Here is a 23102-nt window from a genome sequence, read left to right as displayed (position 1 = left end):
AATGTGTTGAAAAACCTGAAAAGCAAAATCCAAACACACAAGGTTAGAACCATTCTACCACACACACACACACACACACACACCTCTTTCAGCTTCCACACAACCCCACCATCATCTCAACCACTCTCCCCACCCTGGCTGCTCGGGAACGGGGTTCCCGAGAGCCTCCAAATCGTCCTGCCTGACAAAACCCCGGCCCGGCACGGTCCGCACCCAAACCTTGGCGATGAATATCGCCTCGCAGACCGGCCGGGACCGAGGAAAAAAAAACCCAGCCGGGGGGGAAAAAAAAAAAAACCCCCCCAGCTGGGGTTTTTTTATTCTAAATTTAAAAATGTGTTGAAAAACCTGAAAGGCAAAATCCAAACACACAAGGTTAGAACCATTCCACACACACACACTCACAGGCAGACACAACCACATAAGCACACACAACCTCTCACACACAGATACAGACAGTCACACGCTATTCAGCTTACACACTGACTGTAGCCATTCATCAAAACACTCCACCAATGAAAATACTTTGATACATCTTCCCTGGCTGCCGCTCCTCGACATCGAGCCGTAGATTCCAGGAAAATCGGTAGCATCTGTGACCGTGGAGATCCAAAGCCGCCTCGGGACCTGCAAGAAAATGTGAAGCGGTCAGAGAGTGGCCCGTGGCTAGGAGTTATCCCCACACCAGGCCCATAAATTTTCTACCCAAAACCCCACAGAAAATAAATGAACCCTTAAGTTTTATGACTGTTCTACCTAACTGTGACTCTACATGCCAGGGCAGGGCGGCTCCGACCCTAAGCGGCGCACAGAGGGGCGGCACCCCAAATTAAGAAAAGATGACACGAGGGCTTGAGATGAGTCTCCAGAAGATTAATTCTTGAGCACAATACACTTAGAGGCGATGGAACCTACTGAAATACTGCGGTCATGGAGGGAGGGTCCGATACCCTCCCTCTAGAGGTCCAAGGGAATGACATGTGAAAAGAAGCCAGTACTAAAACTGAGAAGGAAGATAGATGAGAACATCTTGTGTACTTCCTCCAGTCTCAAGAAGTGAAAAGGTAAAGATGCCAGAATAAGCCCCATCTGGGAAAGTAGGCAAGTAGAGTACAGCCAATACAGCCCAGAACGATGCAAAAAAAGTCACTGATATGCAACAAAGCCCTGTGACACAGAGGACAATGGACACTACATAACATAGACACAACCTACAGAACATAGACACAAGTTGAAACTGCCCAGCAGTCTCACCTGATGGACCCAAGATTCCTACTGCAAGATGAGCCAGAGGCCAATGATGCCAAAGGAAAGAAAGCTCTATGGCAATAGCACATGATAGCAAAACATAAGTCCTTACAAGAAGTTGGTACCAAAGCTGTTAAGAGGATGCTCAAGCTCAGTAGGCCTAGAGAAGAAGGCAACAACTGCTGGGGGACCGGGGCGATCGCTCCGGACCCAAAGGCGAGCTCCTGGGCCAAAAGGTTTTGCGATGACATCAAGACTCAGAGAAGGCCGATGACGTGAAGCTCGTGAGAACACGGAGACGGGTCGGAACCGTCCTGCCCGGCAAAAGGTCGGGTGATGCTGAGGAGAAACCCTCTCCCTTTACTTCTAAGGGGCCTATCCCTCTACAGCCCTCTCCTCTAAGCTAACTTCAAATTGCCTCCTGCAAGTCCAAAGGGTTTTCCCTTGTCCCCACCACCGGTCCCAACACTTAGCTTTTGGAAGACGAGCCGACAAAATCCATCCTCAATGGAAATGAGCACACGGGCGCCATGGATGTTGATACGGTCCCCAGGGTCTGTTTTGGTGGCTGCAAAAATTCAGAAAAAAAATTCAGACCGCAGTGAGACGTCCCAAAAGCGACCCCTTCCGCAAGGCCTCCCTCCCTCCTAAGGGCCCAGGCTCGCTTACCTGCCGCTTCCAAACTTCACCTCCGCAGCTGCTCACGGCACCTAAGACAACAAAACAGAAAACGTCACTGTGGCCCTCGAGAATATTAATCCCCAGGGGTCCTCCGCACCAGTACCCTGGCTCACCTCAAATCTTCATCCGATTCCAGAGGCGGCCCAGAAAATACCTGCAAAGCGAAAAGGTACATGCTTAGCACACTGCCACATACCGCTCGCCTATTACTTGCCCCACTTAAAGGCCAACTCACCTGATTGTCTCTATTTCTTGGCACATCCAAGGCAGCAGCAGCACCTGCAAAGAAACAAAGCAAAAAACATCCTGAAAGACTCTGAAATCACAACCTCCCCCCTCCAATTAAAGTACACTGTACCTATAGCTTAAGCTTGCACCCACCTGGCTGCCAGCATCCCCGACCGGGACATCTTGCCGGTGGACCGCCTAAAATGCGCAAAAAATAACAGATGCTTAGAGCTGCACCAGAAATTGATAAGTGAGGAAGAAAAACTAGTTCAGTCCACTAGTCACCACTTACCTCACTCACTTCACCTTGATGGCTGAGATCCAGCTTGACCTCCTAAAAATAAAGACAAAGAACAATGCTGTAACACAGCCACCATTTGCGCTTGCTCCACAAACACAAATGGTGACTGACCTTCCGGTGGGAACCCCGTCACCCGGTCCAGGGCGCTCTGCCACGGATTTAATCCCTCCGCATCTGAAAGAAAGCGATGACAAAAGTCAAAGTGCTGCATGAGAACTTCACAGCCCCAGCTATCTTGTGTCAATCTAGGAATACCATCTAGAGGCCAAACTACAGCCTACACCACAAGTTACAAGTCCCCAGGCCTTGTCCTATTACACCCATATGCCAGACCGTGCGGCAGGGCAGAGCAGCTCCGGGCCAAATTTACGCAGACACCTGTGACACAGGAAAGGACAAAGGAGGGGATGCGATGAAGAGAGAAAACCCTCGTAGAGAAGAACGATCGCAAGGACCGAGAGACCGAGGAATGAGATGACCTAGGCGAGACCGACGGTGAGCCGATGAGGCTCAAAGAACCCCGGCGGAAGGACTTATTCCGAGAACCGCAAAGACGGATGCCCGAGAATCGTACGGTCAGAATCCTCTACCGCTCTTTGCATTCTGACAAGTCCTAATCCGCTATAATGGATCATTGCGGCATACAGCTGTGAATACAGCTCAGAACAAGACCATAAAAGACATCTGACTCGACGCTTCTAAAGAGAGATGCGATTCTGATACACCTCCAAGCTCTTGAGTCAAAGGATCGATGGTATCGGCACCGGGCCAAAGAGCACCGAGAGCAGAGATGCTAAGAATAACACCCAACATTTCCAATAAGCATCTCAAAGGGCTAAGGCAAAAGACCTGCAACAGAAGATGCCCAAAAGACACAGAACATACAATAGACAAGTGACACACACCGGGACTGCTCTGCTCTGCACACCTCGGCATTGTGATCAAAAGTGAGACTTGCCCTTTATCTGGCCTAAGGGGCCCCTTCCTGGACATCCCCACCTCCATATCTGACTCAAAAATCCCTCCCGGCGAGCCCTGACCCAACACCGCACATTCATTCCCTCAGTGGATTGTAGCCCTCAACTTATCTCTCAGGCATCTGGAGATGGGAATCCTCCTCAGGCACAACAGAAGGCCGGCTCACCCTCTGGGAAGCTCCTGTCATCACCGGGCTGTCGTCTCCTAGTCAGCCACAATAAAGAAAACCAAACATCACTACAGGAACTTAGTGGCACGTCGGCCAAAGCCCCGACAATTCCGCTACTCACCGTCCCCTAAGAAGGCCGGGGTCCTCCGACCGCACGCTTCGGCCGCGCTCCGAGGCCGACGCCGTCATCGCGGGGTATGCCTGGGTTAAGAGGAGACAAGGTGGTGTGGCATTGCTGAAACTTAAGTGGACCCTCCCTCCTCCTCCCTCCCTGACTCACCGCAACTCCACGGCCGTGGATGTACCGGAAGGTACCTCAGAAGAGAAAATGTAAAGGCTTCGTTGCAGAGTCCCGTAATACTTCCAGAGCGCTCACGACGGTGGCAAACCGGGTCTGTCGGGCGGTCGGCGAGAAGGTTCGGCATAAAAAAAGCGGACCCCCTAAAACACACAAATGACAATGGATGCTTAGAACTGCACCAGAAATTGATAACCGAGCAATAACAACTCATTCTGTCCACCGGTCACCGCTTACCTCGCTCCATCGACCTTGACTACTGCTATCCAGCTTTACCTCCTGAAAGCAAAGACAAAGAACAATGCTGTAACATAGCCACCATTTACAGTTACCCCACAAACACAGACGGCGACTGACCTTCTTGCGGGAACCCCCTCGCCCGGTCTTGGGCGCCCTGACACAGATTTCATCCGTCTGCATCTGAAAGAAAGCGATGACAAAAGTCAGAGTCCTGCATGATAACAGCTCCAGGCATCCTGTGTCAATCTAGGAATACCAGCTAGAGGCCAAACTACACCCTATATTACAGATTTCAAGGCCTTGGGACTTGTCCTACTGCACCTATACACCAGACTACACGGCGGGGCAGAGCAGCTCCGGGCCAAACCCATGCAGGCACCCGTGACACAGGAAATGACAAACGAGGAGATGCGATGAAGAGAGAAAACTCTGGCAAGAGGAATGACCGCAAGGACCGAGAGAATGCGGAGCGAGATGATCTCGGCGAGACCGACGAGGCTCGAAGAAGATGCTAACGGAAGGGCTTATTCCGAGAACCGCAAAGATGGATGCCCGAGAATCGTCCGGTCAGAATCCTCTACCGCTCTTTGCATTCTGACAAGTCCTAATCCTCTGTAATGGATCACTGCGGTGCAGAGCTGTGAATATAGCTCAGAACAAGACCATAAAAGACCTCTGACTCAATGCCTCTGAAGGGAGATGCGATTCCAATGTGCATCCAAGCTCGTCGGTCAAAGCTCCGACGGTATCGGCACCCGGCCGAGGAACACGGATGCTAAGGATGATGCCTGGCATTTCCGATAAGCTGGCCCCTTGAAGGGCTAAGGAAAAAGACCTAAGACACAAGATGCCCAAAAGACACAGAACATACAACAGACAAGTGACACGACACGCACCGGGACTGCTCTGCCCGCCTCGGCATTGTGATCAAAATTGAGACTTGCCCTTTATGTGGGCTAAGGGGCCCCTTCTTGGACATTCCCGCCTTCAAAGCTGACTCAAAAATCCCTCCCGGCGAGGCCCGACCCGGCACCCTGCTTTCATCCCCTCGGTGGGTCGTAACCCTCGACTTATCTCTCGGACGTCCGGGATGTGAATCCGCCTCGGGTGCAAAATAAGGCTACCTCGCTGTCCGGGAAGTTCCTGCCATCTCCTAGTCAGCTACAACAAAGAAAACCAAAACATCAGAAAATGTAAAGGCTTCATTGCAGAGCCCCATAACACTTTGGGAGGGCTCACGAGGGCGGCGAGCCGGCTCTGTCGGCCGGTCGGTGAGGGGATTTGGCATAATACAAGTGGACTGCTCAAGACACGCAAATGACGATGGCCGCTTAAAGTTTAGAGTACCGGCACTCGGCACCCGAGCGATAACAACTTTTTCCTTCCACCGGTCACCGCTTACCTCACTAACTTGACCTTGACTGCTGAGATCTGGCTTTATCTCCTAAAAGAAAAAGACAAAGAACGGTGCTATAACATAGCCATCATTTACACTTGCCCAGCACAGACAAACAGTTACTGACCTTCCTGCGGGAATCCCCTCACCCGGTATGGGGCGCTCTGCCACAGATTTAATCCATCTGCATCTGAAAGAAAGCGATGACAAAAGTCAAAGGGCTGCATGAGAATTTCACGGCTCCGACCATCTCGTGTGAATTTAGGAATATCATCTAGAGCCCAGCTACAACCTACATTACAAATTTCAAGTCCCCAGGCCTTGTTCTATTACACCTATGTGCCAGACTATGCGGCAGGGCAGAGCAGCTCCGGGCCAAACCCGTGCAAGCACCCGTGACACAGGAGATGACAAATGAGGAGACACGACAAGGACAGAAAACTCTCTGCGAAAAGAACGACTGCAAGCACATCAAAGGGCTAAGGCAGAAGACACGAGACACAAGATGCCCAAAAGACACAGAACGTAACAATAGACAGGTGACACGACACGCACCGGGATTGCTCTGCCCTGCGCACATCGGCATTGTGATCAAAAGCGAGACTTCCCTTTATGTGGGCTAAGGGGCCCCTTCTTGGATATCTCCATCTCCAAAGCTAATTCAAAAATCCCTCCCGGCAAGTTCCAACCCGACACCCCGCTTTCATCCCCTCCGTAGGTCAGAGCCCTCGACTTATCTCTCGGATGTCCGGGGATGCGAACGTGCCTCGGGTGCAAAAAGAAGGCTGGCTCTCGCTACCCGGGAAGGTCCTGCTGTCGCTGGGCTGTTGTCTCTTAGTCAGATACAATAAAGAAAACCAAGATCAAACTATGAGTTTAGTGGCAAATCGCAACAAGTCGGCAGCTCGCTTCGCTCCTAAGTGCCCCTAGATTCTCAAGGCCCTAGCTTTATCCCTAGTCTAAGGCTGCGGCTGCTATTGTGAGAGGCACCCAGGGTAGCAAGGGACAGAGTTACAAGGCGTTTCCATAAATGCATGGAATGTGTTTGCATGCCATAAAACTTGTAAATGAGGCTGCTATGCTTATGGAAAGGCCTTAAGCGGCTCCCAAATACACCGTGCCGCCTTCAAAAGCCCCCTGCTGTAACTCCTAACCCGCTACCCTGCTCGTCCTCCCTCTCCCGGTCACAATCCTCAACTTCCCTATCGGAAGCCTCAATCTCGGACACCATCTACGGCACGAGGTAGATCCCTTTTTGGACACAATGAATTCACTGAAAAAATTTGAAGTATCCCACTCAACACAACCCGGAATAGCAGGAAGTTGCACTGCTCCAAAAAAAACCTTAGCACAAAACCAGAAATTATAAAACCACCTTACCAACCCTAAACATGTAACCCAAATGAGTGAACTTAAATATTACCTGTATTCCATGGTATCTTCTTCCCAATGTCTTCAAAGCCTCTGTTGCTTTAGAGGCTAAAAGAGCCTGCTGAAAGCAAGCTGAGATAAGCAGAAAGATCCCCATCACTGAAATGAGAGGAGAGCTCTTACCCCACTCACTCCCAGAGAGGGAATGACTCCCCTTGCAAAAGCCTGGGCTTAATATACCCCTGGCCGGGTCCGCCCCTCGTTCCCATGATGCCCAGGGAAAAGGGAGGAGCCAAATCCTGCAAGGTATAAAAGCCCTCCTAGGAGTTGCCACTGTTTGGCTCCTCTGACTTAAATTTGAGGTGAGTAAAGGGCTTGGTAGGAAACTCTTCAGGGAAACGACGATGCTTTCTTTTTTTGCTTTTATATTGAGCAAAAGGGTGGCCGGCCGGTAAGAAATCAAACTTTGTGTTTTGGGAACTCAGCTAGGTAATTTGTTGTTAAGTTGCATAATTATTCCCTAGTAATTACTGAGTAGTACTCCACCTGTGGCTTAGTAGGGTAGAGAAGAATAGTAATTTTATTAACGATGTAACTCTCCTTGGGACCTCTAATTAAGGCTATATACATTATAAATAAAAATAAGACTTCTTAATACCCTCCTAGCTGCTATTAGGGTTACGTCCGTGCGGGGCTCGCTCCCGTATGACGTTCGGTACCGGGGCTTGGGTAGGAGCACCCTGAGATGCAATTTAAATCCTTAAAATGCTCAAAAAGGGAGAGCTTTCTTTGACTGAAGTCTTTAAAATGAGGGAACGGGCGGGAGTTGCCTCCACTTGAACCGATACAATGGCAAATTAATGGCTTCTCCCCTTCAATTTAATCCCCTAACCTATTGGGAAAAGAGGGGTTTTCCTCACTTTAAAACTCTCTGGTGCTGGAAAAAGGGGGATTTTTCCTCAATTCAAACCCTTAGAAAGGAGGGAGAACTGGGCTTCCCCCTCAATTTAAACCTTACAATGATGGAAAAGGGGGAGATGAAAGGGACCTCACATACTGCCCTGCCCGCTCAGGTGCTGCCCCTTGGCACGAGAGCTTTTCCCTGGGTGTTTTCTTGAAGCGATGCTCCTTACCCGGGTGCATCCGGCCGCTCCCCGGCTCCTGCGGAGCGCTGCGACCGTTGTTCCCGAAGCGTCTCTCGGGACGCCTCCGTTGGCCCCTCTCGACCGGCAGCTCCCCGTGTAGGTGTGCCTCGGGAACCCTCTGAAAGCGACCTCTGGCAGAGCCGCCCCCTCCTCATCCACGCCGGTCGCGCTCGGTGCTGCCGCACCTCGGAGCGGGGGGATGAGGCGGAGAAAGGTCCTGCCGGTCGTTCCCTCCCCTACGTGGGCCGTCGTCCGCCCCCGAAACGCCGGGGTGTGGGGCTTTCCTTTCCGTGGAAAAGGACCGGCCTTCTCGTCCGGGTGCACGTGGCCAAAATTGGGATCCCGCCTCCAAAATTCCCTATGTCCTAGGCTTGTACTTACCGAGGAAATTCCCTGCCGATCGCAAGCGATTACCGGTAATGGTTCTTCCATAATTGTTACTGACTTCCGTTTCCTTTGAAGTGTTTGACGTGTTCCTCGAGGGGGTCGAGGGTTTGGCCGGGTCGTTTATGGCCCGTCCCGGCAGGCCCGGACCGAACCCGAGCGCCCCCGTCGCCGGTCCGCCCTGAATTTCGGTGAAATATTGATATTGTTTATAAATACTCCCTTTCCCTGCTACTCGGTCTTTCCTCGTGTATCTGCAGGGAGAGGGTTTACTCTATCCCTTGATCCCACCCGCAGCTCTCCGGCCCAAATGCCGCTGCTTGCGGACACGATCTAAGCAGAAAACTACTACGAGTGTTGGCTTTTTGAAGTAAAAGTCTTATTGTACATCTGGCTGTACAATTTAAAAAAATGCATCTATTGATGGTCATTATGGGAAAGCTTTTCAGAGGAGAAAATACCCATTTTGGTAGCACAGATCCCATTTTGACAATACTGCATTTTTGTGGGTTTGGGAATCCTGCCTGTACAAGACATCTGAAAATCGGTATTTTACAATTTGATATTTGGAAACGGGGTCATTTTGATATTTTGGAACTTGATATTCTGTTGTTTTGAAATGGAATTAGTTTGGTATTTTGGAACCTGGTATTCTGATATTTGGAAACCGGGTAACTTTGGTATTTTGGAACTTGGTAATTTGTAACTGGGTTACTTTGGTATTTCTGAACGTGTTCTGGCAATTTGAAACTGGGTTACTTTGCTACCTCTGAACGTGGTGTTCTGGTATTTTGAAACTAGGCTATTTTAATATTCTGGAACTGGGTATTGTGGTTGTTTGAAACTGTTTTTCTGGTATTTTGAAATTTGGGTTTCTATGATTTTGAACTAGGTTATTCTGGTATTTTGTTCCAAAATACCAGACAAATAACAAACAAAACAAAGAACAAAATTTTTCTGTAGGCTGTTTTTTTGGTGTATTTGTAGGCTTTTTTTTTTTTCCCTGTGTATTGTATGATGAGCTTTTACTGGTTTTGTAACCTCGGGGTTTGGTTTTTTGTAATCTGCGCCTGGCAGGGACCTGGGGCATCCCGGTCGAGTCTCTAGGCTTCGTTTGCTGTCTTCCGCTACGATTAACAGTTCCTGGCATGGGAACTGTTAAATTACAGACTATATGATGAGACGCTTCCTGAAACAAATTAATTCCAGCTAAATGACTCTTCCTGCTCTGCAGTTCCTATACCCGGCCCGGTTTAAATCCGTACCTAGCCCGACTCTTCGGTCCTTCCGTTTCCTACCGCTCTGCTCGGGGCTTTGCACCTCACGCTCTTTCCTCCCTCGGTGGCGTCACGGCAGAATGTGGCGAGGTTTTGGCCGGCACTTGAGGTCTCCGAGATGAACTTACCGAGAATTCTTCTGCTTTTCGCTGCACCTGCCACAACAACATTTGTTCACTGAAATAAATGCTTTCCACAATGAACTAAAGGTGTAAGGGAACAAGCGCTGCACTGTTGGGGAGGAGGATAGTTTGGCAAGGGAATTACACAGATCTGGAGGCTTGGCAGAATTGAAAAAAAGGCAAGAAAAACACAAGAACTCCAAGCCCAAGCTACATCCACTACACAAAACATATTGGCCATAAAAGCAAGAAATTCCCATCTGCTTCTAAAAAACCTAAGCAGCACAAAATAAAATCTATTTTGCTAGAGTTCTGCTTACCATAGAAAACCCTGATTAATTTAATCATGACACTTAAACTTCAGGCATATTAGAAAACTTGTACTGTCTGAAATGTCAGGGGAGGCTGATGCAGCAGCTCCACCCCAGTCACTGTGCTGGAAAGCACAGGAGGCACCTGCTACATCACAGGTACTTTTGGAAATAAATAAAACGCAGCACTTTAGGTTGTGACAGATTGTAAAGCACTGTACCTAAAAGCCCCATAACATAAACATGTACTGAAGCTGAAGCAAGCACCACATTGGAAGCTTCTTTCCATCCTGTTCCTTCCACCCGCTTGCTGCAGTTCCCTGGGAGCTGCCAGGAGCACTTACTTGCACTGAAGCATCTCCCATGATGAATTTTGCCCCTTCAATAACAGCTAAGTAGGAGAACCGGAGCTGATCTGCAGTCTGGATGAGCCCCATCCTGTACTTCCTCATTTCCAGGAGAACCTGCTTAACGTCCACGGAAGAAGGGTCTTTCCGTTTGTCCATCTGCAGATAAAAACGTGAAACGTGTTTTCTGCTCTGATGAGGTTCACTACAATGACTCACTTTGTGGTAAGGCCTTCACACCACCCTCCACATTACAGAACGAATGAACTCGCATACAATTGGTATCAACGGCTCTTTACTGGGTCTCCAAAAACACACAGGGGAAAACACTGGGCCTCAAAAATGCTGCTTTCCCTGAAAGCAAAGCCTGTCTTTGCGAATCACTCTGAAAACTGGAGACTTTTCTTCCCCTAACTCAAAATGGCCACTTAGGAATGAGACCTGCCTTGGAATACACTCCCAAAACAGCAGAGTAAAACAACAGGAAATCACAGGGAACCCCTCCAGCCCCTGCTCCAGCTCCTTTAAGGCTGCACCAAAGCTCCCCTGAAGGTGCCTGTGCAGGAGAGGTGGCCCTGCAGGTGGCCCTTACCAGCAGCAGACAGGTGTCCACCAGGCAGAAGGTGCCCGACCTCCCGATGCCAGCGCTGCAGTGCACCACGACCGGGCCGTGCCCGGGGCTCGGCGAGCCCGACTCCCGCACCTTGAACGGGAAATTCAGGAACGAGGCCGGCGACTCTGGGACCCCAAAGTCGGGCCAGGTGGTGTAGTGAAAGTGCAGAATCTCCCGAGTTTCCTGGGTCTGCAAAAACAGGGTTTGGGAACAGTTTTAGTTTGGATACACCAGTCAGAAGGACTGACTTAAATTCCAAGGACAAAGTTTCAGGGAGTCTCAGGGAGTTTTTATAGCTGCACAGCCAAGAAACTAATTACAAGTAATTGTCTCTTGTTGTGAAGGTCTCCACTGGGACCAAAGGGAATTGGGTAAGTAAATTTACTTATTTACAATTCAGTTATTTCAGTGCAGCTCAGAAGCCTGTGTCACTCTGGGTATGGCTGAGACATGAAACCGCCTGGAGTGTCCCCAGGTACGTCTCAGAAATATCCAAGAGTTTCATTTCCATGACATCTCATGCAGAATCATCAAATCCAGACCAATTCGTGACCCCCAATTTCAAGCCAATCTCCTGGCCCGGCTGCGGCGCGATTCATCTGGTGCCCCGAGATGGGACCCTCTCTGCCCGGCTGCCGGATCCAGGGGTAAGCGGACCTCCCGGTCGCGACCCTGAATTTTCAGGGGGAGCTCGGCTGTCCTTTGGCTCGCGGCGGGGGCGGACAAGGACCATCTGCACCAAATTAAGGTATTTGCTATTCCTTTTAAACACAGAAATACCTGCAGGTCCAGGGTTCGAGTCCCTGAGGGTGGGTTGAAAGTCCCGAAGAAGACTGGGTCTCCCAAAATTAGTCCTGGGCAAGAAAAAAAAGTACTTTTAAGGGGTTGGACCCCACTGGGAAAGGTACCTTTAAGGGGCTGGACCCCACTGGCGTGTGCTATTGTACTGCTATTTTTGTTTTGTCTGTTGCTATTCTGCTGCTGTGTGAGTGAGAGTGGATGAGACGTGCTGTCAAAGTACAAAGCGAGTGAGAGGCTCTATCTGCGGTTCCGTACCCCGGCGACGGGCTCGACCGGAGGAAAGCGAAGCGATTGGCAAAGAGCGAATGAGCATAAATCACATAAACTGTCGGTTTGGAATTCAACCTTACTGTCCAAAGGGGGTGGATTTTAGAGGAGAAAGATTTTAGCTATTGAATTGAAAACATGCAGACCCCCAACGCCTTTCTGATATAGCTCCATCTGATTTCCCTTTTGAAATCCCGTGTTAAGTGTGAGAAAACGGTTCTAAAGCTTGTCTTTGTGTGCATGTATTAATTGTGAGAGAAAGTGGTATTGTATTTCTACTAGATGGAGTGGGTGGTGTCCAAGCTGCCAGAGGAGAGAGCTTGGTATCAGACTAGAAAGAGCAGGAATAAAGAACTTGGCAGAAAAGGAAAGTGCAGATAATGTTAAAGGGGAGAGTGGCAGAGAATAGTGAGAAATTTGAGAGGAGCTGGTTAGAAAAGTACAGCAAGCGTATGGAAGAAGAGATGAGGAAAAGGCAAAAGCAATGGCAAAGGTGATGGCAGAGGTTGTAAGAATTGTGGACATTGTGGTTAATAGGTTTGGGTGTTTAGTTCCCTTTTCTGCTTGGTGTTTTGTGCGGGGCTGCGAGGCTCCTGTTATGTGGTGCTTGTGCAGAGCTGAAAGGCTCCTGTTTGGAGGGGACCCGTGCCCCTGTGCCTTTTGTGTTTTGTTGTGAAAAGCCAAAATTGGCAGGTTTCGGTTCTGAGGTGAATCCGGAGCTCCTGTCTTGTGGGGAACCCTCCCCTGCCACCGGTCTGTGGTTTATTGTGGAGAACTAGAATTGGCAGATTCTAATCCTGCGGCCAATTCTGCAGCTGCTGCCTTGTGGGGATGGTGTTGTCCCTGTGCAGGCCCAGGTATTTGTCATGCAGCCTCATCTGCGGGGGCTGTAAAGAAACCTATGGGGAGAATGTTTTGCTGTCCTTCCTTGGTTAATTTGTTAGTCACCTCTCTACTCCTGGGGTGGACTTGGTAAAAAAAAAAAAATATTGAGATAAGGAACAATTGGTTACTAAAAGATGATTGATTACTAAAAATGTGATTGGTTATTTAAAAAAAAAAAAGGCGACTCAAATGCCTGATTCACAGACTGCAACTCTTGCAAAACTTTTAAAAGCAGTCTCGCTCCCTCCGCTGAAGAATCGATTGGAAGAAACCCCACCGAAAACCTGTGGGAGACAACAAAAGTGGTGCGACAAGCACTTCATAGAATAAAAACTAAAACTCCACTTGAATAAGTTAATGCAATTAAACTCTTGTTTCACTCAGACATATTTTTTTGGGGGAAGTTTGTTTCTTTTCTCTTTTCTAGGAATGTCAAATGTCCCGACATCAAAGATAAAGCCAGCAGTTTGAGAGCAAGGAAACTGCAAGCAGCAAAATCACACCTAAATGTGATAACCGTTGCTTCGCTGTCACTTTGTGTTAGCCCTATAAAGTTTTACTTCTTTTTTAATAATCGGTCTGGTGGGCCAAATTTTCACTTTTCTTTTATAGGAATCTACCAACACATGAGATGGAGCTGTGTGAAAACCAATGAAATTGAAAGTGTCACCATAATTGCTTGCATTGTCAGTTGGTTAATGTTTGTAATTTGTTTGTGTTTTCATTGCAAGTGACAGATCAAATAGTAGTTAAAGCATTCTACATATTCTTGAGTTTAATTTTTGTCTAACTTGTTTTGTCTTTTTACTGAAAAATGGTGTGGCTCAGGTCTTATGGATGTATAATTTGTTTCAACCAATATTATCCTGAGAGTTGGTATAAGAATTTATACATATTTGAAATCCTACAAATATGGACTAACCCTCCCGGTTCTGCCTCAGAAAGCTTCAAAATTATTATAATCTGGCTAAATTTTTTGGATTTTCTAATTAGTGAATTAAAGAATCTTGACAAAACACAAGCAAATGCTACATGAGAAATGATTGAATCCCCCTTCCTAAACCAGGAGGGATACAGAAAAGCCTTCTACCAGCTCTCAAACTAAAGTGCTGTTCAATCTCATGCCATATGTCTTAAGAGGATGTTTTAACTTTTCCTCACCCCTCCTATTTATAGCACATTCTGCAATGTCAGTTGTAGGTGCAGAATGGGATGAAGGCAATTTATTCACAAAAGAAAAAAGGCTACTTGAGGTAAAAAGAAAAAAAAACCTTAAGTTTGAAAGAGAATTCATTTCATTTTTAATCCCACCAAAAATAAAGCCACAGTTTGTAGTTTGTGTCAAGATTAAATGACAAGAGTGCTATAATCTGTCTCCTGGAAAACAGAGCATAGCCCTGATGTAAAGATATGTTTGCATGAGAATATTTTGTATGAAAATGTTTTGTGTGTTAGTTTTGTATCATAAAAACTAATCCTTTATAATGTATAGAATTATACAGCAGAGTACGAATATTATTATAACAAAAACTGTATAAAGAAGCTACAACCAAAGAAGCCTCCTGAAGATACCTGACTAGGACTTTAAAGTGTAAGTTAAACCACTAAGATTAGATAAAGGGAAAACCCATTCTTTGACCAACTCAGGCCTAGGAAAAAAAACAAAACAAAACAAAAACAACCGACCAAACAAACAAGACTGAGAGAAATACCCATAGATAGTAAAATAACAAATCAGATGATCCCATTAGTAAGAGATGTTGAAATTCCAGGGAGATCAAAACGGGCTCCCCCAGTGATTATTGAACTACTGGAAGGGGTACAACCAGTGTCAGTTAAATAATATCCACTAAGGCATGAAGCATGAGTAGGAATGGAACCAATAATTAGTAAATTTATTGATCAGAAGTTGTTGAGAGAGTGTAGATCTTCCTGCAATACCCCAATTCTACCAGTACAAAAGCCAAATGGAAGTTATTGATTAGTTCAGGACCTGAGGACACGTTACTCAAAAAATTACAAAGTGACTGAGTGTGGTTTTCAGTTTTAGATTTAAAGGATGTTTTCTTTTGTCTGCCATTAGGTGAAAGCAGTCAGGAAATTTTTGCCTTTGAATGGGAAAACCCCAGAACAGGGAGAAAAAGCCAGCTTACGTGGACTGTATTGCCACAAGGATTCAAAAATAGACCCGTGATATTTGGAGATCAATTAGCCGAGGAACTGGAAGCCTGGACGCCGCCGCTTGGGAAAGGGGAGGTACGCTCTTGCAGTACATCGATGATCTATTGATAACAACAAGGACCTGTGAAGACTGCAAGAACTGGACTGTAAGTCTTTTAAATTTTCTGAGACTAAGTGGACATAGAGTCTCTCCTGAAAAGGCTCAGCTAGTCCTCCACAATGTTACATATCTGGGGTATGAACTGGCAGGAGGGGAGAGAGCCTTGAGAGACAACAGGAAGGAGGCAATTTGTCAAATGCCCTGGCCAACTGAAGAACCAAAGAACTGAGAACTTTTCTGGGAATGACAGGATGGTGTAGATTATGGATCTACAACTATAGACTCACTGTGAAACCTTTATACCAACTCCTAAAAGAGACTGGGGGAACTCACCTATGCTGGACACCAGAGACTAATAATGCATTTGTAACTCTGAAACGTGAGTTGATGCAAGCTCTAGCACTGGGCATACTAGATGTCACTAAACCTTTTCTGTTGTTTTCACATGAGAGACAAGGACTGGCACTGGGACTTTTGGCACAGAAGCTGGGACCGTACAAAAGGCCGGTGGCTTATTTCTCCAAGCAGCTGGACGTGGTCAGCCAAGGAGGGCCCACCTGCCTGCATGCAGTGGCAGCCGTGATCCTGAACATAGAAGAAGCTCGCAAGTTCACACTGGGACAGCATATAACTGTTTTTGTCCCTCACATGGTGTCAGCAGTGCTCACACAGAAAGAAAATCACCGGTTAACCCCATCTCGCTTTCTCAAATACCAGGCTGTCCTGGCAGAATTGAAGGATGTGAGTATCCAAGTAACTAACGTTTTAAACCCAGCAGCTTACCTCCAGGGCAAGGCTGCTGAGGAGCCTGTAAGACATGACTGCATCAAAACCGTGGAGGCGGTTTACTCCGGCTGGCTGGACCTAAAGGACTCTCCGCTAGAAAATGCAGCAAACTGGTTCACCGATGGGAGCGGTTACGTCAAGAATGGTAAGCGGCTTGCTGGGTATGCAGCTACAACCACAGACGCTGTCATTGAGGCAAAACCGTTACCTGTGGGGACATCAGCTCAAAAGGCTGAAATAATAGCCCTAACTCGAGCCTTGGCATTGGCCGAAGAAAAACCTATCAACATTTGGACTGAGTCGAGGTATACTTTTGGGGTGGTACACACTCACAGGGCTATCTGGAAAGAAAGGGGTTTATTAACCTCACAGAAGAAATCAAGCACGCTACTGAAATTGTACAGTTACTGGAAGCAGTGGTAAAACCTTCAAAAGTGGCTATAATGCATTGTAAGGGACAGTCCCAGGGTAACACTATCCCTGAACTGGGAAATGCTATGGCAGACAAAACAGCAAAGGCAGTGGCCAGTGGGGTTCAGATCCAAGCCCTAGCTCTAATTCCTTCTAGCATCCTTATAAGTTTAAAAAAAAAAAAAAAAAAAAAACAAACCACCATATGACACTGATGATTTAAATTGGATACAAGAAGACAAGGGACAAATGAGCACAGATGGGTGGGCTAGGATAAAGGGTCTCATAATCATACCCAGAAAACTGTTAAAATTATTTATCCAAAGCGAACATTGCATCAGATCACCTTAGATTACAGTTCTTGAAGGTTTGAGGAGGTATGAGACAAACTTACAGCATGGTTACCCAACTTACCCGGCTTAAACAATTGTTTGTAATAGCTATTTGTGTTATTGCATTGTTACTTAGTGTTTGTATTAGTAGTTACTGTTGTATGATATTATGTACCTGGAATCGAGATGCCTATGCTCCATGGCACAAGCATAAACTTAGAACTAAGATAGAGAAGGGTTCTTACTTTAAAGACATGCAAGATTTGTAAAGAATTACAAATACCCAAAGAAAAGGGGGGGATTGAAGAAGGGGCAGTCAATAACTAACTCATGTAAGCACAAGTTAACTAGTGGGAGACAGCAAATGTTAGTTCAGACAGCAGATGCTAAAAACACAACCTAAGAGGCCAAATTCAACTTAATCTTGTCAAGATAGAGGGGACAAGGATTATCTCAGAGGCTGCTAAATCATTCATTATTTAAAGCCGTGGCTCAGTTAAAGAGCAATACCAATTAAGCTCCTGGATAAAAAGCCTGGGAGATCGGGGTTGGTTTTTTTCCATTGTTCCTTTCGGTGGCTTTTTGCAAGCAAACTATGAAGCGGACAAGCCGCAAGCGTGCTACAGTGCCCCTTGCTGGGACTCGCTCCGGGCTGGCGCTGTTCCACGGTGCGAGGGGACCGGAAAAGCCACGCGACCCACGGAACCGGCGGCACTCGCCGCCCGGGGACGGCCCCGCGCTCCCGGAACCGGGCGCAGCGCGGCTCGCGGCACGGAAGCGGCTCCTCCGGCAGGCGGGGGCGGCCCCACACCGGGAGACCCCTCCCGCCCCCGGCGCCGGGCCGAGGGGGACCCGGCGGCGCGCGGCTCGCGGCACGAAAGCGCCTCCTCCGGCAGGCGGGGGCGGTCCCGCGCCGGGAGACCCCCGCCCGCCCCCGGCGCCTGCCGAACGGCACCGGCACCGGCGCCTGACCGAAGGGGAGCCGGCGGCGCCCGAGCCCCGCGCACGGACGGCACGGAGCGGGCGGGACGACCCGGGGCGGCGCGGCTCCGTGCCGCATCTCCCGCCGGCCGGCCCGGCGGCGCTCACCTCGGCTCCGCGCGGCTCGGACCGGCGCGGCTCCGTCGGTCCCTGTCGGCGGCCCAGCCCCCAAATTCCCACTCCTCCTTAGAAATTCCCCAGGGGCCGGGAGTGCTCCCGCGCGAGACATTCGGTGCCGGGGCATGGCCGGAAGCGACCTCAAATGCGGTGGCACGCTCCGATTCAAACCTTTCAAGTGCTGGAAAAGCCGGAGTTTCTTTCAATTCAACCCCTGAAACTGAGGCAACGGGGGGTGTTCACCTCAATTCAAACCAATACAATGGTAAATAAATGTGTTCTCCCTTTCTATTTAATGGTCTAAGATATCAGAAAGAGAGGAGTTTTCCTCAACTCTCTCAAATGATGGGGAAAGGGCGATTTTTACCTTCATTAAAACCCTCAAAAAGCAGGGGCAGCAGGGCTTCCCCCTCAATTTAGAACTTAGGTTGATGAAAATGGAGGGGTTACCCTCAATTCAAACCCATAAAATGGTAACATCTGTGCTTTCCCCTTCCATTTAAAATGGAAGGGGGATCCCCTCGTTCAAACACAGACAATAATGAAGGAGGAGTTTCTTCCCTCCATTTAAACTCCTTTTGTTCTCGTAATCCCCATTTTTTTCTGAGGGCACGGGGGGAGGGACTGGCAAGATGAAATCGGAAGGGAAAAATAGAAAGAACCCCCCCCGCAAACCCACGCACCGGCTCACCTGCTTAGCTGCAGCTGCCTGGCGCCTCCTTTGGCAATGCTCCGCATCTAACTGCATCCGAGTGCTCCCCCAGACCCTGTGAGATGCTCTCACCGTCCTTTCGTGAGAGACCCCCCCAGGACCTCACCGTAAGCCCCTCTCCTCCAACATAGCCCTGCAAAAGTGAGCTGAGGTAACCCCTCCTAAAACAGGCCCCGGCAGGAGCCGCCCTCTCCTCACCGTCACAGCTCACACCTGGGGCTGCTCTGCCCCCTCATCATTCTCACGGCTCACACCTGGGGTTGGTGCCAGTCCAAGTGTGAGGGCAGGTGCAGAAAGGATTTGCTGCTCCTTCCCTGGACGGCTCATTGTCTGCACCTGACACGCTGAGGCACTGGGCTTTCCTTTCCATAGATAATAGATAGTTGATGCCAGGTGCAGGTAAACTGTCAGGGTTGGTTTTTGAAATATTTTTTTAAACTAGAAAGTGTTCCATAAGTATGCATGTGACTTTTGAGATTTGATATACGAGACTTGTTGAGCTTTTGACGGGGTACCCTTCCTTCTCGGACCGGGGTAACGGAGCAGAGGAGGCTGCTGTTCTGCTAAGTTCTTTATTTCATAGTCTCATAGTTTTCTTGAAGGCAGAGTTCAGAGGGGGCTACATGACAAAGCCAAGCAGCAACAGCAGGCAAAAACAGCCTCTTCTATATGTTCTATATGCTCCATATACTCTATATGCTTTATATACTATACACACTATACTTGATGCACTCTATACAATGTACTATACACTCTATATTTTTTCTTACAGAAGTGTGGATTATATTTGTTAACTGACCAATAAGATTAATACACGATTCTAGTTTCTCTTAACCTATCCTGGCCTGATTCTAACAGTCGTAAGCCTTACACAAGTACTACATAGGTATTACACAGATTTGCGTATGCAGTTTCTATCGGCTCTTATTGTTTATGTGAACAGTCTATCTAAAAAATATGAACAGTGTAATTCTATCTATATTTTGTCTAAAGTAAAGAATTCTGTGAAAAGGTAACACTGCTGCAGCAAGAACTGTGTTTAAGGTCTCTGCTACAGCTTTTTAATGTTTAAGGCACTTAGCATATATTTCTACTGAAGTTAAAAATCTATGTTTCTATTTCACTTTGGTGTGGCTTCATGTATCTCAGCCTGTCCAAAGGTTTAAATTCAATCCCCGTGCTTTGGCTTCCCTCTGGGCCTGAGTCCAGAGGAGCTTTTGCTCCGACAGAGACTAAATCTCTCACCGGTTTTAGAGTACTGCACTGAAAGTCTGTGCGCTTTCTCTTCTTTCCCTGTTCTGAGCGAGTTCTTTGGAACTTCTTTCTTCATTGAATTTTTTTATTTACACTTCAGCAAAATGTGGAAATAACATATACAAACACAAGTACGAATACAATCCATATACATGCTGGCAAAAGTCCAATTTACACACGGAGCAATACATGGAAATTCAGTGGCAAACACCAATACAGAACACTACAGGGCAATGCAAGCCAAATACATATCAATACAATAAAACAATGCTACTGTTTCTGGAAAGTTTATTACATTTTCTTTTATTGTTATAAGAAACCCAAAACAGCAACATGTAGAGAACATAACAGTCATCCACCACCCACACCTCCTTTAGCTTACACACAAACCCACCCTTGCTCTCATCTTGACCGCTCCACTAACCCTCGGCGCTCTATGGGAATGTGGTTCCCAGGAGCCTCCAAATCATCCTCCCTCACAAAACCCCATCGCCGGCACGGTCTGCACCCAAACCTTGGCGATGAACGTCGCCTCGCAGACCGGCCAGGACCGAAGGAAAAAAAACCTGGGGGGGGGGGGGAACAAACCTGGCTGGGGTTTTTTTAATTCAAAATTTAAAAATGTGTTGAAAAACCTGAAAGGCAAAAATCTCACATACAACATTAGAACCCATCAACACACATGCTCTCACAGGCAGACAGAAGTAGAAAGACAGACAACTCTCACAGACACACACAGTCACACACTCTTCAACTTCCTGCTTCCTTTGTTCTGCAGCCCTTACTCAAAAAACTCTACGGCTGAAGATGCTTCAGCACATCTTCCAGCTGCTGCTCCTCGACATCAAACGGTAGATTCTGGGAAAATTGGTAGCATCAGTGACCACAGAGATCCAAAGCCACCTCAGGGACCTGAGAGACAACATGAGGCGGTCAGTGAGGGGCCGAAGGCTAGGAGTTATCTCCACGCTAGGCCCATAAATTTTCTACCCAAAACCCCATAGAAAAGATATGAACCTTTAAGTTTTATAACTGTTCTTCTTAACCATTACCCTGCCAGGGCAGGGCAGCTCCAACTGCAAAGAGCACATGGACAAGGTGGTGCGCCGAATATAAGCAAAGACGACACGACGGCTTGAGATAACTCTCTGGAAGATTAATTCTTGAGCCCGATATGCTTTAAGGCAACAAAACCTACAGAACTACCGCGGTCACGTGAGGAGGGTCTAATATGCTCCATATAGAAGTCTAAGGGAATAGGATGTGAACAGAAGGCACTACCAAAAGTGAGAAGCAAGATGGATGAGAACATCTCCTGCACTTCCTCTGGTCTCAAAAAGTAAAAATGTAAAGATGCTGGAATAAGCCCAATCTGGGAAAGTACACAAGGAGAGACCCCCCCCCCCGCTGCCAATACGGCCCAGAACAATGCCGATAAAGCATCAAGACATAACAAAGCCCTAGGACACAGAAGAGGGTGGACACAAACTACACAACATAGACACAAACTACGTAACACAGAGAGAAGTTAAAACTGCCCAGCAGTTTCACCTGATGGACCCAAGATTCCTGCTGCAAGATGAGCCAGAAAGTGATGATGCCAAAGGAAAGACGGCTCTATGGCAATAGCACGTGACAGTGAAACAACTCCTTACGAGAAGTTAGTGCCAAAGCTGTTAAGAGGATGCTCAAGAAGTTCAGTAGGCCTAGAGAAAGAGGTGATGACTGCTGGGCAACCGCTCCGGACCCAAAGGCAGGCTCCTCAGGCAAAAAGATCTGCAATGACATCAAGACTCAAAGCACAAAGCTTGCAAAAACATGGGTATGGAACTGCTCTGCCCGGCAAAGGGTCAGGTGATGCTAAGGAGAAACCCTCTCCCTTTACTTCCAAGGGGCCCATCCCACTACAGCCCTCTCCTCTAAGCTAACTTCAGATTGCCTCCTGTGATTCCAAAGGTTTTTCCCTTCTCCCAGCCACCAGTCCCAGCACTTAGCTTTCAGAGATGAGAGGAAAAAATCCATCCTCAACAGAAAAGAGCATGTGGGCGCTGCGGACATCAGTACATTCCCTGTAGTCTGCTTTGGAGGCTGCGAAAATTCAGAAAGAAACTTCAGACTGCAATGAGACGTCCCAAAAATGACCCCTTCTGCAACACCCCCCTCCCTCGTAACTGCAAAGGCTAATTGCTTACCGGCCGTTTCCAAACTTCGGCTCCACACCGGCTCATGGTACCTAAGACGACAAAACAGAAAACGTGACTATCACCCTCCAGAAGATTAATCCCCAGGGCTCCTCTACACTGCTGCCCTGGCACACCTCAAATCTTCATCCGACTCTGGAGGTGGCCTGGACAATACCCGCAAAGTGAAAAGGCACATGCTTGGCACCTCAAAGGACTAAGGCAAAAGACCTGTGACATGAGATGCACAAAAGACAGAGAACGCACAATAGACACGTGACATGTACCAGGCCTGCTCTGCCCTGCGCACCTCGGCACTGTGATCAAAAGCAAGACTTAAGCTTTATGGGGCCTAAGGGGTCCCTTCTTGGGTATCCCCACCTCCAAATCTGACTCAAAAATATCTCCGGTGAGTGCCAACTCGACACCCCGCTTTCACCCCCTCTGTGGGTCACAGGTCTCGACTTACCTGTTGGATGTCTGGGGATGTCAATCTGCCTCGGGTGCAAAAGGCAGCCGCCTCACCATGCAGGCAGCTGGTGCCTCCACCGGGCTGGTTCTCTCTTAGTCAGCTACAATAAACAAAACCAAACAAACATCAGTGCATGAGCTTAGTGGCACCTCAGCCAAAACCCATCAATTCTGCCACTCACCGTCTCCTAAAAAGGCTGGAGTCCTCGGGCTGCACGCTCTGGCTGCGCTCCAAGGCCAACACCATCGTTGTAGGGTATACCTGAGTTGAGTGGAGACGAGGTGAGGTAGCATTGCTAAAACTTGAGCAGACCCGCGCTCCCCCTCCCTCCCTCCCCAACTAATTGCAACCCCTCAGCCGTTGCCAAAGGCAACCTGGATGGTACCCTCACATGGAAAAGGTAAAGGCTTCGTCACAGAGTCCCATGATACTCACAGAGTACTAACAAGGGAAGCGAGACAGGACCGTCGGCCGGTTGGTGAGGGGCACGGCACAAGACAGTGGGACAGCCTGA

The 23102-nt window shown here is 48.1% G+C and overlaps 1 protein-coding gene and 1 long non-coding RNA gene across 16 annotated transcripts; both read right to left on the bottom strand.

Moving 5' to 3' along the window:
- Positions 1-318: 318 nt before the first annotated feature.
- On the bottom strand, positions 319-18446 carry LOC138120148 (tyrosine-protein phosphatase non-receptor type 1-like). 13 transcript variants are annotated; one of them, XR_011155760.1, is made up of 16 exons: positions 8437-8738; positions 6963-7069; positions 6306-6372; positions 5689-5729; positions 4261-4323; positions 4141-4182; positions 3886-4046; positions 3727-3806; positions 3603-3640; positions 2570-2632; positions 2450-2491; positions 2311-2355; positions 2165-2235; positions 2043-2083; positions 1918-1958; positions 319-1816 (listed from the first exon to the last, which is right to left on the bottom strand). XR_011155760.1 is itself a non-coding variant. In XM_069032617.1 (7 exons), exons 1-7 carry the CDS (start codon positions 8485-8487, stop codon positions 3978-3980), a joined length of 399 nt encoding a protein of 132 aa, XP_068888718.1. In that variant the 5' UTR covers positions 8488-8738; the 3' UTR covers positions 3819-3977. The 13 variants fall into 13 exon arrangements, 3 of the variants coding, with proteins under 3 accessions (XP_068888718.1, XP_068888717.1, XP_068888716.1); XR_011155755.1 differs by having other exon boundaries at positions 3543-3640; positions 6963-7028; XR_011155754.1 differs by having other exon boundaries at positions 6963-7028.
- Positions 18447-20207: 1761 nt separating this feature from the next.
- Positions 20208-22343, bottom strand: LOC138120042 (uncharacterized). Of its 3 annotated transcripts, XR_011155713.1 has the most exons (5): positions 22254-22343; positions 22129-22169; positions 21488-22024; positions 20954-21213; positions 20208-20848 (listed from the first exon to the last, which is right to left on the bottom strand). It is a non-coding gene; the product is annotated as an uncharacterized lncRNA (long non-coding RNA). The 3 variants fall into 3 exon arrangements; XR_011155712.1 differs by having other exon boundaries at positions 20208-21213; XR_011155714.1 differs by having other exon boundaries at positions 20208-21084.
- Positions 22344-23102: the final 759 nt, after the last annotated feature.

This window comes from Aphelocoma coerulescens, chromosome 18 (genome assembly GCF_041296385.1).
Source record: "Aphelocoma coerulescens isolate FSJ_1873_10779 chromosome 18, UR_Acoe_1.0, whole genome shotgun sequence".
Classification (NCBI taxonomy): Eukaryota; Metazoa; Chordata; class Aves; order Passeriformes; family Corvidae; genus Aphelocoma; species Aphelocoma coerulescens.
The sequence above is the reverse complement of the archived record's forward strand: the minus strand, read 5'-3'. Positions and strand labels throughout refer to the sequence as shown.